Consider the following 15,245-nt stretch of genomic DNA (forward strand, 5'->3'; position numbering starts at 1 on the left):
AATACGTCGGACATAGATGCACATACACTGATTAGCACCCACTCAATTTTTCAAACTGCTTTTGAAAATGAACAGTTTGCCTGTTGAACCAGCTACATTTACATAGCAATTTCCACGAAACACTGCTCCGCCCCTCAGTTATAGGATCATGCATGTCATGCATGACACACTAAAGCAAAAAGTGAGGTCTTGTTTGTTCTTTAAACTTCATCTTATTTTACTAAATTGGGGTTTCTGCTCAAGCTTTGTATTTTTATGGGTTGGTTTTCTGGATAAGTGTAAGCAGAGGTGTAAGCCAACCTTTCAACATGGAAAAAGTGGCGAGAGGAGAGAGAAAGGCGCAGAGATGCTGAAATTCAAATTTTCACTAGAGATAACTCCGTTTCTAACATTTCTAACAAACGCATTCAAAAAAATTCTTCCTGGAGGATATTCGTGAAATGGAGCCCTTTAACATCCCAGGCATACAGCTACTTCATTAGAGCTTCATTAGCCTTGCGGAACTGTAGGTTTGAACCCCCACCATTTCTGATGGAAATAGTTTTCTCTCTCTCTCAAAGGAGCTCTAATGCAAGTTGCTGTATGCCTGGGATGTTAAGCTCCTTTGAGAGTCCCTTTAAATAATGCTGAGCTTGTGGAAGAGTGCGCCGTTTTCTTGCAAAGCTTTCATTTTCACACGAACTCAATCTCTCTCTTCGCGTTATATTCATGGTCGCATTATGTTCATGCAAATATACTATTTCTGCAAGACTTAGATGAAACTGAAAACGCGATAATGTGAAATGTGAGAACTGAAAATAAATAAGTACATAACGGAATGGCTACAGTGGAAAGAACGATATTCCCTTGTTTCTTTTCTATACCAACACTACATGTTTAAGTAGCCAAATTATCGCACAGCATCTTTAGAAGCATGCAATCACCAACTGATATAGTGAAGACTGATATAGTAGATTTTTGCTGGTGCAAGCAACTTTAGTAACATAGAGGGGTTTTGCTGCTTGCCTTCTGTGTACAGTTCAGTACACTCATGGCTGATGTATATTTTTTTTTTTGTGGTTCACCCCTCTTGATATTCTCAACATGGGCACATTGTGCCACAGCAGTTAAAAATCCTTTGAAATAGCTTTAGCTGCTAAATTCGGGTAAAATGCACTCTGTGCTATGAACAGTCTTGAAATTATGGTCATCGGATATTAAAGACATCTGTGCTATGAACAGTCTTGAAATTATGATCATCGGATATTAAAGACATCTAATTTGCAAAAGCTTTAATACGTTCATGTACACGCAACTATGGTGGGTCATGAGTGTCGGTTCACTAACCCAGTTGAGGTGCCATTCTAGTCACTTTGGGCCTGCCTCCATTTGTGAGTGGCCAGAACGACTGACTGTCCTTGTTGGCTGCTATGTAGTGCCTGTGGAAGATGATGTCCTCGCTGGAGAGCTGCGTGGATGAGCTGAGCCTGGACATGGTCCTCGTGGACTTGCACCTGTTCCTGAAGGCGTACCGGGGTTCCTTCTGGGAGGGGCGGCCCTCGGACACACCACTGCGCACCGTTCGAACCATCATCTACAAGCTGGCAGCGCTCAAGGGCCACAAGGTGGGCCCTCCTTTAATGGCGAACTTGGAAGGTTGCTTCAGGGGCACATATTTCAGCGAAACTTTTATTGTGGTTTCTCCTTGATCTCCGGCTTTTTTATGCAAGATATCACAGCTGTGGGGCGTTTGTTTCGTGGCAAATGTGATTTAGAGCTTCCCATTTTGAGGCCTTCATTCTGGTATTCTCTGTGGGCAGCCACATGTTTCTGATGTCTCATACTACCAACCATTCATATTTACTGTGTGCTTGCTGAACAAGAATATTGTCAACGTTGTTTTGTATCATTTTGTTTTCTGGATGGAGTTATCATGTGACTACACTGGTGGCTGCCAGTGAAGCCACCAGTGTAGTAGCTTTCATCAGCCATCAGTGATACGACACCTTCATTTTTTTTATTGTCATGAAATCTCATCTCATTAAAATGGCATTGAAATGAGATGACTTGCTGCGATAGTGATGGATTGGTGCATTCAGCAGTATAACACGAGCAGCCTGCAAAGCGCACTACCCTTTTATGTTAGCACTGCAGGACTGAGCTGTGGGCGCTTGCTTCATTCCACAGCTGCTGACATACGCAGAAATGGTGCCGGGTCAAGAGGAGTCTTCCCTTGTGAATACGATAACCAAGATGCTGAAGATGCATGCTCGAAAAAGTGCTGACATCTCTGCCAACAAGGGCACCTCTGATGACTCGGTAAACAAGGTGAGTTTTTACTACCAAGTTGCTTTGTTGGACGGTGTGTGTGGTAGTTGAACAGCAGTTTATCATTTTTCCTACTTTGTTGAAGGTATTTCCAGGTTAGCAGATTGCATTTGTAAGTCATTTGTAGGTTTCCTCGTAAGTATAGCCTTTATGCTATGGTATAACTCTTTGCAATCGTAAGTTTGTATGAATTGTGCAAAATTTTTGTTGGAAGATTTGTTCATTCACACTTCCAGCAATAATAACACTTCTTACTTATGATAAGCCAGTTTATATGTGGCATTTTTTGTCTGCATAAACATAATTGTCGAGCACCAACAAACAATTGCACAAATTCCTACTAGAGAGTCTGTTTTTGAGCTAGTTGCTGCTTTCCAGAGAGCCTGATAGCGAGCAAGAAAAAGACAGCAAGAGAGGAATACGTGACTCAAGGCTAACACTAACAGATCAGCCTGATGAGCAGAATCAGTCTCGTGTCAAGCTCGCTTTTCTTTGTGGTGAATTCTATTAGACATGCCTATTTACTGCATGTTGGGGTAGGACAGCTGCACCAATTTTGCCATTTTAATAAAACACAGTTTCCTGCACTTTGCTGAAAACATTAAACTGGCTGAAATTGAGCCAAACTATGCCAAAGGCCAGGCATGCCTGACACTGTTTTTAAATGCAGTAGCGTGAGAAATCTCAGCAGAAAAAAATTTGTCATTGGTCATAAAATTCGCCCATTGGTTGGAAGGAAGTGACATCACCAGAGCGGATAATTCTCATTGGTTGGAGGGAAGCTAAGTCACTTCCTGTAACGGCATCAACAGTTCGTTGCTAATGCTATCGCATTGCCAACACGTGATGTAGTTAAGTGTCCCTGTCAATTTTTAAGCGGTATGTTGCAGCTTGTTCTGGTTATCTTAGGGGTGGGCTAATACAGTTGAACCTCGATATAACAAACTTACTTCAGTTTAAAAAAATTTACAAACATCTTTTTTTTTTTTTTTCTCGATCTCTGCCCCATTGAAAACAGTACTTTTTTGCAATTTAACGAAGTAATTTTATACCACGATCTCTATTTAACAAAGTCCTCATTCATCGCATGCACACATCAGGAGCGCCTCCTTGACAACTAGATGAAAATGAAAACTTCAGCCAAGAAAGACCGAGATTCGCAAGTGCCCTTTTATGCACAATTGTCGCCGGCGGGCGTGTCTGTGGAACAAGACCATCTGTGGTGCACATATGAAACCTGCAATGGGCACGCTCCTCCACCACCAGTCACTTGCATAGTGCGGCAAAGCCTGTCGCTTGCTATCGGCACTGTCACTGTTTAGTGCTTGGGGGATCAATATATCCATATTTTTGCCTCTGCTATTTTTGTCTGGAAAAGTTTGCAACGCTCCTTTGTAGCTTTCTTCCCTTGATATGTCTCCAAGTAGTCTCTTTTGAATGGCGACATCATCACCGTGCACCCACTGGCAGGTGCACTGTGGTCTGCGTGTTCATATCATCCATTATCCCTAGTCATAACTTGTGTAGCTTAATCCACTCTGGCCGAAACATTCGGATCAACCTTAACGAAGCTCGCGATTTAAAAAAGTTTTCAAACTCAACTATGACATTGTTACATCGGGGTTCAGCTGTATTTGAAATCTCATATTCATATAGTTTGTAAGTGCTGTTCAGTTCGCACCATGTGTTTATTATTGGTAGTAGTCGTTCCTTCTTATTACTCAAAAGTTAAAAAACTTCCCATTTATTTGCACTCGCAGCGAATGATCTTGGCATTCCTAACAGTCCTTTTAGTTGCACCTGTCACTTTTTCCACAGTTCAAAGTGATTTTTTGGTGTAGAATCGGCTACAGTCAAGCAAGAAAGGCACAAATGCCTTCCTGCCCTTCGTACATGCATAAGAGAGCATTCAGACACATGATTTCTTTAAAAATGTCCAAATTCGATTAACAATGACTGGCTATGCAGTGAAACAGTCTGCTATAAGCTATGAATACGGTCACCCAATATAAATGGGGTGAAAGGAAAGGCAAGGGGGGTTGAGGCATGTGTGGATTTAGGTGCTTGGGGAAACCAAAAAGCACCCAAAGGAGGAACCGAAGTTCTCCATGGCACCCAGTTCGAGAACACCGGTTTAAGCCAAGATAGTTTGAATAGTTTTCATAGAACCGAAGTTCTCCATGGCACCCAGTTCGAGAACACCGGTTTAAGCCAAGATAGTTTGAATAGTTTTCATACCTTAGTGGACAACTTAGGTTCAAACTAACTGCACGCTGCTTCGTAATGTGGACGTCCTGTTCTCCTTGCGTTTGTCGCCAGAGCAATGACGAGCAGGAGCAGAAGGCCATTCACCAGCAGTACAAAAACATCGTGCACAAGCTGGCCAGCGAAGACAACTTTGACGAGGTAGGCTGGGCTACCGTAATGCCACTTTGAGCATTTAGCAACGCAGGCAGTTGCTGGAAGGTCAGTGGCCCATTTCTTTGTGCATCGTGGACTTCTGAGAGACTGTGCCTTGCCAAATGGCATCTACTGTGATATAGCACTTTGTGCAATGAACCATTCCTGAACTGTCTTTTTTTTTTTTTGTCTGTGGACTGCTGCACACTCTTGCGTGTGTGTCTGTATGTGTCAAGAAACGTTAATATTGACTGGTGTGGTGCCGTTTGCAAGAAGCTTCGTCAGAAATACATACCATACCCATGTAGGGGTCTTAGTGACATTTTGATGAAGTTTTTGTCATAGTCTGGTTGTTTTAAAAGCACCGCTGTTCGTAATATTTAGATTTGCTGTTACTGCTAATTAAGATTTACAAGGGATAAGCGAAGGCAGACATAGAAGAGGCTGAAAATACCAGTAGGTGGGTTACAACAAGAGTTTCGGTCTGGACCTTGCAAGCCTTTATTTTTGCCTTTAATTGGCGTACATGACTAATACAGGATAGGCCTTGTTTCACAACATTTCTGTTATTGGCTGCCTCAATTTAAGTGCATTTTAAAAGGACACTAAAATCTTTAAATTGTAGTGCAAGCTCTCTAAGACACAAATAATATGGCTGTGCTTTAGAGATCTTTCTATTCAAAACACTAAAATGAAGGTCCCCTGATGATGTGGTCAGTGCTTGCATGGTGCATCATTACATTGCACATCATATTGATCAGGTGTACTTGAGTTTGGCAGCTTCAGATTGGTGGCTGAGGCAATTAGCTAAGCCAACATGACTAAGTTGAGCTGAAGGGTTTCAAGAATCTTTGCATTGTCTAAGCAATGATGTCACCAGTGCATTAAAATGACAGCAAATACAAATGGCTTCATTAGAGCACCTTTTCTTTTTTTACTGTCAAAAAAAAAATGGATGCATGAAAACTTGTGGACATGGTTTAGAGACTGAGCTTGACTGTCAGTAGACAAATTGAGGATGCATAAAAATCACCTTTAGTGTTCCTTTAAGCTCACCTGCAATGTATTCTGAAGATCCCTGTGTACAACTGCTGTAGCTAGCCAGGGTATCGATATCTAAAGCACTTTGTATTCTTGGGGGCCCGAGACAAGTCCATGTGAATTTTGTCCCATTTTGTGTGTAAGCAACCTTTACATCTGCATGTTGCTATCCTTGTTCAGAGATGGCGCTCTCATTCCGTAGTGCATTTAATGCGTGCATCTTAGTGTTGTGTATAGGTTCATGTGTTCATTTACAATGAGGCTTTTTAATGAACCTCACTATACGAGGTTTTATTATGGATGTGCATTTGTGGTCCGAATTTCGAATAAAATAGGGCCATATGGTGGCTGATCAACAAGGTGCACAACAAGTAACAAGAATTTTAGCCCCCATTCACAGGAACAAATAAAAGGCAGCTTGCACCTCGAAGGAAGATGTCTGTGTTCATTCCATCTCCTGAAGAATGCATGTTTGAAAGTTGCTGCAGTTGGGTCTTAACAGCCAACAGGGCCTGAGGGACTACTTAGCGTGAAGGTATTGGGGTGTGCCATCGGAAAAACGAGCAGGATTTCCTGATGGAAGCTTGTGTTATAACGGGACAAACAACAGCTATGTGAACAGTGCCCAGTTCACTCAGTATGAACCATGCAAGAACCATGTGAGGTACAGCATGTTCAGTAAATGGTGCAGTGTTTTACAGTGTAGCTGCTAGAGAACAATGAACAAAAGGGATCTACATCAGCCTTATGAGTCTGCGTGGCAAAGTGATTATTCTGTCATGGTATTAAATTGGCTAACATTCAGGGGTCATATTCAAAGTTTGAGTGTTTCTGGACCACCCTCTGTTTTCTTTTGAGAATTTGCGGTGCGGTGGTAGAATTTGCGGTGTGGTGGTAAGTTGTTAAACTGACACTTGGTGCCATTGAAATGGCATGTATGTCGGATAATTCAGATGCGTGAACACGTGCAATGGCAAGTTCGAACAGGTCACGCAGCCAGACTGCCCCGGATGGCAAAGCACAACTGCACAGCGGCTGACCTATGGCTTATCAGCAAGCACCTGCACAACTGTAACCATGGAACCCATGTGACTACACCTTCAGCGCACTCTTAGGACGGTACTGCTTGTTCCATGCGCACACATGTCTAACAGTAACAACCAATCAATCAATCGGTCTTTATTTCAGGTGCTCAGGAACAGACCTGAGGTTTGGTACTGGTACAACACAAAACAATGCAGGCAATTTGTCACAGTTCAGTTAATTGTTCAATTGTCACAGTTCCGCATTGTTTTTCTCCAAGACTCTAATGAACGTCAGGTGTCAGCAAAGTCCATAGATCAAGACAAGTGTCGAAAGCAAGTGCAGAGCGCTAAGCTTAAGTGCAGGTAGCAGACACAGATGCCAAACTGGAGCACGACATTAGGAAAAGGACAGCTCAAAAACCCCCTTCTATACTTCATGTTTCATGTGCAACTACAAGAGTGTTTACATGGCACTTAGCTGTCACTGCTGCTTGTATTTCTTGCACACTACATGCTCCAAAATGTTACTTTTATTTTTATTTAATGATGTACAACATGAACACAGTGTTAATTAGTCACAAATTTGTCCACTGCCGTCACTTATGACGCCCGCTGGTCGTGGAATGGGTAAGCAGGTATCACTGGCCACGTGCTTTGGTATGCCTGTGGACATCTTGGAGGTCTGTGTTAGTAGTGGTCTTCATGTTTGTTTTTCAACCAAATGGTCAACAAATGTGTGGTGTGCTGTAAACGTAGGCAAACAGTGCATACCTGACCATCTTATTTCCTGTAATAGTTTTGTAGCTACATAGGTTTTGGAAACATGTGCATTGGGTGATGCTTGCTGCAGAGCATGCAAAAGAGCCAACATTTATGGCCTGCACCGCCAAACTAGCTCTTGTGCTTGGTATGTATAGTACAGTTAAAACTCGATTTAACGAAGTTGAGGGGAGCCATGAATTATTTCGTTAAATCGAGAACTTCGTTAAATTGAATGAGGCATTTCTTGGGCACATAATTCAGTACATTCGATTACAGTAAAACCTCATTAAAACGTACCCGCTTAAACAGTACTTTCGTTTTAAAAGTAGTAAAGTCAAGTCCCCGACTGAGCACCCATTGAACATAATGCATTTTGCATCCGCATAAACCGTACCAGCTTATCGCGGTCGTATCGGTTAGCACGTACCATTTTCACTTTTCGTCGCACTCGCGCGTGACGAATTCACGCCGGTAGCACCGACCCAAAGGACGGTTCGGCTAGCGGCGCAACAATCTTCCCTAAATACCGCCGACGGGACGGCAAGCCACACAGCTAATGACAAATTGGCGCCAAAGTTGGTAATCATACAACTAGCTCAATCTTTGGGGGTCCGTATGGTCATCGTCATGACCCCCCGCGCTACTTTCGAGTGGGTAGCGCCAACACCACGACCGGCGCCGCTAGTGCGTATGAAAAGAAACAACAAAAATTCTTACTCGACAAGAAAGGCCCGAGGGGACTACAAATTTAATTTCCGCCAAAGAAGTCGGTGATCTTTGCCTGCGTGCGCTTTGTGAGCAACGGCCACACCGATTTCTCGTAGGTCTGAAGTGCGTCCAGCGCGTCTTCCGTCCCCTCGTGTGCGCCGGCAAAATGTCGCAGCAGATCGAGAGCATCCATCACCTGACCTGGTGTCGGCACGGGAGCTTCGGCACCTGCAGGGTCGTCGGCAGCGTCTTCAGCCGTCACTCCCTCCACGCTTCCTACAAGCCGCAACATATCGGCATCAGTCAAAACTTCCGTTGTGACTGCGTTTGCGTCGGAGTTCACGTAGTCTGAGAAACTTACGCCTGTGGGCACTTCATCCACTGAGCGAAGGTGTTCCCAGGCATCTTCATCCTCGTGCACGGCGCTCGCGCAGTCCGGACCAGCTTCGGCAGTTTCAGGGCCTAGTGTACCGAAACCGGCAGTCCTGAATATTGTGGAGAGAGTACTCGCTGGAATGCCATGTGATGCAGCCACGTCACATTTCTTCTGTCCACTTGTCACAGCACGAATTATGTCCGCTTTCTCGTCCAGGGTAAGCCTTTTTCGTTTCTTGCAAGGCTCCATCTGCTAGTCAGGAGGGTTAGCGGCGCGCTTGCTCGCACACACCACGTCCGCGTTCACGATAGCAAGGCTAGACTGATGGAGGCCTAAAAAGCTGAGCTTGACAAAGACGTGCGTTCAAAGGCACGGGGAAATCCGCACAAGAGCGAACACAGAGCACAACACACACACACAAAAAAAAAACCCGCGAACTGCAACAGCGCCATCTATGAAATGTGGCACGAAACTTTTTTACTGCTGGCGCCATCTCGTGAGCTAGACTCAAAATTATAACTCGTTTTGCGCCGCGCAGTTTGAAAAAAGCGACGGGATGAAGATGCTCCGCGCTGTTACCGCTGACTCGCAATCAATAAATTTTGGGGTGCTGTCTACAAAATAGACCAAAAATTAACACTTTTTCACCTTTATTTCTCGAAAAAAGGTTCGTTAAATCGGGACAGATCACGGAATCGGTTTCGTTATTTCGGGTTAGTCAAAGCATTGAACCCTATGGGCGTCTGAGGGGGAATTAGGATACCTTCGTTAAATCGAGATTTTCGTTAAATCGTGTTTCGTTAAATCGAGTTTTGACTGTACCAAGGTGTTTTAACTGATGTACTCACATGTGATGAAAACAGTCGCCTGGAGGAAGTTGGTTTGATTTGTTTCATTATTTTCCTTTCTAAGTGCTTGCTTAATTGACGGGTAAATTTGTGCATTCATAATCAGTGGAGATGCTGTAGTATGTGTCGGGAGTGTGTCATTTTATGTGTTTTTTGTTATTTGATGTTCTGCAGTGTGGTGCATTCCTTGGGTGCTCTCCACTTTGCTTAGGTGTTAGACTGGCTTTAGAGTGACTGGAGGCAGTTTCTTATGTTTTCTTGGTTCGCTTCTGGAAGACAGAGTTTTCCCTCCAAACTGTGTTCACTGCTTTCTATACATAACGCTTTGAATCGGGCATCAACTGTTTAGAATCATGCCCATTTGTATTTCCCATGCTCAGTTGCATTTCCCACGATGCAGTCTGTGATACTACTAGAGTAACTGTTTCAGAGCTTTCATTCCTCTGAGGGCCCGGTACCGTATTTACACGATTGTAAGTAGACCTATTTTTTTAAATTTGAAAATCCGGAGTGGGGGAATCGAAACGAAAACATTGCACTTTAAAACGAGATATCGGACATGCTACAGCGCGGTTGCATTTTTGCTGTGTGGCTCCGTCGCATCGCTCTTGATGCTGGCCATGAGCAGCTGCTATGTCAACGCGCAGAACTAATCCCCTCCCCGCGCATGCGGGCGGCGGCCGATGGCGGCTATCGATAAGCGGAAAACTGCCACCCCACACGTGGCTGCTGACTGCGGTTGCTGATAAGCGGCGGCGGCCCGATAATGCAATCGCGTTCTACGGGAAGCTCAAGCACCCAACAAGTTTTCTTTTTACTTTCAAATACGTGCTCAGCGCTCAAGGGAGCGTTGATAGTTGATGGAACAGCCACTGTTCCAATCGGTAGCGGTGCCAGGAAGTGTCGATAGCCGACAGAAGAGCCGACGCCACCGATGCCATTCACACGCAGTTTCTCTTTGGCTCCGACGCATTTGACTACTGCCAGCCGCATTTCACAAGTTTTTAATGTAGTGCTTCGTCAGTCATCATTTGTGCTCCAGGTCCGGCAAGCGACCGGTGCTCGTTCACGGCTACATTCAATATGGCTGCCATTTTTTACGCTGAAGAAATGAACAGCCGTGCGCCGGGCAGAAAGTTCGACGTTCGCAACGGGTGGTACAGGTGTGGCAGCTGGAGCAAGGAAAATTTTCAGCTGTTCCACGCGATGTCGTGATGTGGCTGTTTGCGAAGTGTGGGATTTCACTGGATGACGACGATAGAACGACGTGCTATTGGACTGCAGCAGTGATCACGACGGCAGCGCTAGTGAGGACGATGGCGCAAGTGTGGACGAGTAGTCCAGTGACATACATTTTCGTTTTGGAATGTGCCCACGAGCCGAGCCAATACGGCGAGCCCACGAGCAGTCGATAGCAGCTGGTGATAAACGGGGGCCGCTGGATAATGCTGTCGCGTTCAACTAATCAAGGCCAAGCTTAAACAACCTCGGAAGATTTTTTTATTTTTCGGAAATGTGATTTGGGGGGTCGACTTACAATCGCATAAATACAGTAGTAGTACTGTGCTTGGCTCTTCGTAACCAAAATGCCAGTCTAGCAAAATTGGCTTGACTTGGGTAATTTAGTAAGAATGACACGATAGGATTATTGTCATGCAATTGCAGATTGAACTGTATAGGCTTTTTTTATTTTCTTCTATGTGTTAGCTTTGCATGTAAATTAAAGCTTTTAAAGGTCAGGTACTGTCGTATGAAACTTTGTTTACAACAAGCAGTAAAATGAACTCTTCAGTGCTTCTTTAAGAGTACCGTTTACGTGCCCATCTCTTCATTCAAGCACTTGGTTTATTGTTGAGGGTCATGTGTGCATTTGTCTTGCTGAATTTGTGCAGGCCTTTCAGAGCTACATCATCATTAAAGCAAGTTTTGTTTTTGCATGTTTGGCTTTCTTTATTACTAAGCCTTACCATGCATGCACAAGTTCTTTGTCCATTGTTAACCCAATTTCACAATCATCCTAAAAAATATGGTGACTCAATATGTGTTGTATTATCCAAGCATTCTGATTAATAAACTTTTATATGGATTCCTGAATTCGTGGCTACATGCTGTCTGTGCATTAACATAGCATGCTTGCTTTTGTATACAAAGCACAGCAGTGCCATGGCAATGCAATGTCCATCAAACATTCAGCACTTTGTCCTAGTAGTAGTACTGCACTGAACAGTTTAGGAACAGTTCTTATGTTGTGTGACTGATGGTTTTTCTTTTTGCATAGTTCACTTTCTGTGTGTTGGTTGGTTACTAGGTAGGGATCAACAGTTTATGCAGGAGCAATACAGTGACTCTTTGCTAGGCTGCCCTTGCATTAATATCTGTCCAAACTATAAATCTCTGACTAAGCTTTATTGGAGCCTAAATATTAACGAGTTGTTAATGAATCCAATCTGAGAAATATACCTTGGCTTGATTGTGACCCAGCAGAAGTGACATGAAGTGGCAGAACAATCTGGAATCATGCACAGAATCATTATGAACCAATGTTTTCGCAGCATAGTTAAGGCAGTAATGGGGACATATGAAAGCACGTTTGGTCTCAAATACATCTTTCTATTTTCAACTGCAGTTTTTTGACCGCTCACATTCACAGGCTTGCCAGCACTTCCAGTGTGAATTGCCCCCCCCCCCCTGCACGCACGGACACATTTTTTATTATTCTGCTTTCTTCCTATATTGCTGCAACATGATGCCTCTCTAGACAAGTGCTTTACTCTATACCACTTCTGTAAAATGGTTGCTTATTACACTGTAAGCATTCATTATTCAGATATTTACCTGTAGATCCTGGGCACTTGTTAATCAGATACAACAGGAGAACACCAAGTAACTTGAGAGAGACTGATTTTGTCTGGTTTGAGCATAGGTGCTGCTTAACACTATGTACCAAAGTTGAGAAAAAAAGTGTTTTTGGGTGCTGGTATTTTTGTAACATTTGTTGCATGTTCTCTGGTCCAGTCAATTGCTGGCTTCCTGCACTTAGCTAGGAAAAGTGACCTGTCCAGCATTGTATTATCTGACCTTCCTGGAATACCCACTTCCTCCTCTTGTCTTTTGTCCCTCCCCGCATACTGCCCATGATGCTAGAAATTAAGTGAGCCTGAGGATGCTTAATGAGTAATTTCAATAAGCATTGCTTGCAAACGTTGTAGTACGTTTTATGCAAAGAAAGTAGTTACTTTGCAACTGACTGTTGCTTTTCATATCTTCGCCAGAAGATTTACTTGCTTTGTCTTTACAGAACATTCAGGCGTTCCACCAGCTGTGCAAGAAAAACCCGAGTGTGAATGTGGACCCATTTTTGCGCAACACTCCAGCGCACCTTCGAGAGTTGATCAGGACCCGACTGAATGAGATGGAAAGGCAGCAGCCTCCGGGCTCCAATGTAGCCCACGTTCTTCCCCTGCGTATGAACGATTCCAACCGCCATGGCTATTCTAGTAAGCAAGTCCTTTCACCATACAGATTTTCAGCTTTCCTGCATGGGCGCTTCTTCAACCAATCCGCCTTTTTCACATTGCTGCTTTTTGCATGCGTGCCTCTCCTCCTCCTGCTCCACTGGTTGAAAACAGCCTGCTTCTCCTGCGCATGCGCAGTTCTTGTTAGTGACTGGTGGCAGCTGCTAAGCACACACACCTGCCATTCGCCGGCACACTTGGCGCATCGTGGAACCCTTGCGTCTCAGTGTGTTTGTTTTCAACCAGTTTACGCCCACTGCCCACATGGCACTGCACCTTGTGAAAAAGACAGATTGCCAGGGTAAATATGGTAATATCCCCTGTTGGCACCTCTCCGCAGCAAATGTAGCAGTCTCTGCAGCTTCCACTTCTGTAGTGTCCAGAGTTCACACAGGCCTTGAAATCCTTTAATACTCTTGATTTTAGAAAACTATTTTTAAGGGCTCTGGAAACTCGATTAATTTGGGTGCAGTCCTTTTATACATAGAAAAATTTAGATTGGCGTGAAGTAGCTCTGAAAAACAAATTTCCACACAGTGGCAAAGAGTTCAAAACCAAACCTGCGGAGGTGCCAGTTTCACGAAAATACATTTTCTGCCAGGTGATTTAGACGGGTTCAGTCTTCTAGTGCAACAAAGCCCCACCCCACCCCCCCACGCTAAACACCCCATTCCCTTCTTTTACTTCCCCACGGCACTATCAGCCACATCATGTGGCAACTTTTGTCCGAAAAAAACTTGGGGGACACTGAAAGGAGTATAGACACCAAATGCATTAGATGTTAGTACACATGGATCACCCCATGGTATTTGCCTGCGGCTGCTAAATAATTAATGATTGAATTTCTTCTTAATGGAGTTTTGGTTTCATTAATCGAACGATGGCTGTGACGTGTAGTTGTTTAGGTCACTTGAGGCATTAAAAAAAAACTAATATAACTCCTGATACATCGTTTTTTGACACTCCAGCTCTTGAATCAGGCTGACTTAAATATTGTAGTGATTTAAAGTTGCGTATCAGCAATTATATTGGATTTTCTTTTTCATGCCTCACTTGACCTAAACACCAACTACACTTCACAGCAATCGTTCCGGTAATGAAACCAAAAGAGCATTAGAGAAGAAATCCAATTATAAATTATTTAGTGGTCGTAGACAACTACCACCCGGTGATCAGTGTTTTCTAATACCAAATGCATCGTTTAATGCATCGTTTTTTGAAAGACAAACACTCAACTGAAATTTGTATACTGAAGGTGTCTGCAGTCCAAGCTCACTCTAGATGCGATTACGTTAAATGGCCCCTATGGTGGCTTGGAGATCCCCTGGCACACCCTTTCACAAACATCAGCACACTTTTTGTCATCACGTACTGCCTTATTGAAGCGAAAAGCTTTACTATGCCAGCTTTTCGAGGGGTCAGCAGGGCCCCAAGTTTGACCTTGAATGTAGCTAGAGGTCAGTCAGACAAGGAAATGACACCTACCTGTCTCACATAGCTCGGTAGCCCATATCTGTTTTAAGGAAGGGAACTCACGCTGTCTCACAATCTTTGTGGATGTGGGAATCCCTCAGCAAGGTAAGGAAAGTGAAATAAAGTTGGTTTTATGGAAAGGAAATGACATCTGTCTTGCATATCTCTCAGTGGACACTTGAAGTTGGTTTTAAGAAAAGGAAATGCCTGTCTCACATTGCCTCACATTGTGCAGTTTCCTTTCCCCCCAAAAAAAATTTCTTTTTCAATTTCTTTTTCAATTTGGGTTTCTGAAATTATCTGCAGGGTTTGTGCGTGGCCGTTTAGAACGGGATTTGGTTCCACATCTCCGCATACGAGCAATAATACAGTTGTAAATATCACCGAAGCTATATTAAGTATATAGTACCGTCTTGTGCGGGCGTCTTTAATGTCATTTCGAAGAAAGCAAGATGTTTAACAAACAAAAAATGACTACTACTGTGTTTGTGTCAGTATGGCTATCTATGGAAACCACCAGGTGCTCGACCACAAACGTAGCCAAGGAGATGCAGCTTTCTGCTTTCGACCAAGGTTGACCAGAGCTAAATCACCAGTAATTTTTACATGTCATGCATAATAATTGGTGGTGCTGGTGCTAATTAGTGACCATATTTTACCAAGTGCAAGTGTTCCTGTAATGTAATTAACCTACTATGCGGTGCGAGGCATTCGTACAAGGTCTCCATTTATTCTACTGAAAGAACGTTCCTCGGTGGTGTAGAGCTAGCTTGCCCGGCTCCCGACCTAG

General features: G+C 43.7%; 1 protein-coding gene across 1 annotated transcript in view; it reads left to right on the plus strand.

The window, feature by feature from the left end:
- The window catches only part of LOC144128521 (cytoskeleton-associated protein 5-like), a 68,466-nt gene that overhangs the window by 50,194 nt on the left and 3,027 nt on the right, over positions 1-15,245 (plus strand). Inside the window, 4 exon segments of the mRNA XM_077661964.1 lie at positions 1,416-1,604; positions 2,167-2,307; positions 4,627-4,713; positions 12,766-12,964. Coding sequence (XP_077518090.1) covers positions 1,416-1,604; positions 2,167-2,307; positions 4,627-4,713; positions 12,766-12,964 — 616 coding nt within the window.

This window comes from Amblyomma americanum, chromosome 4 (assembly GCF_052857255.1).
Source record: "Amblyomma americanum isolate KBUSLIRL-KWMA chromosome 4, ASM5285725v1, whole genome shotgun sequence".
Lineage (NCBI taxonomy): Eukaryota > Metazoa > Arthropoda > Arachnida > Ixodida > Ixodidae > Amblyomma > Amblyomma americanum.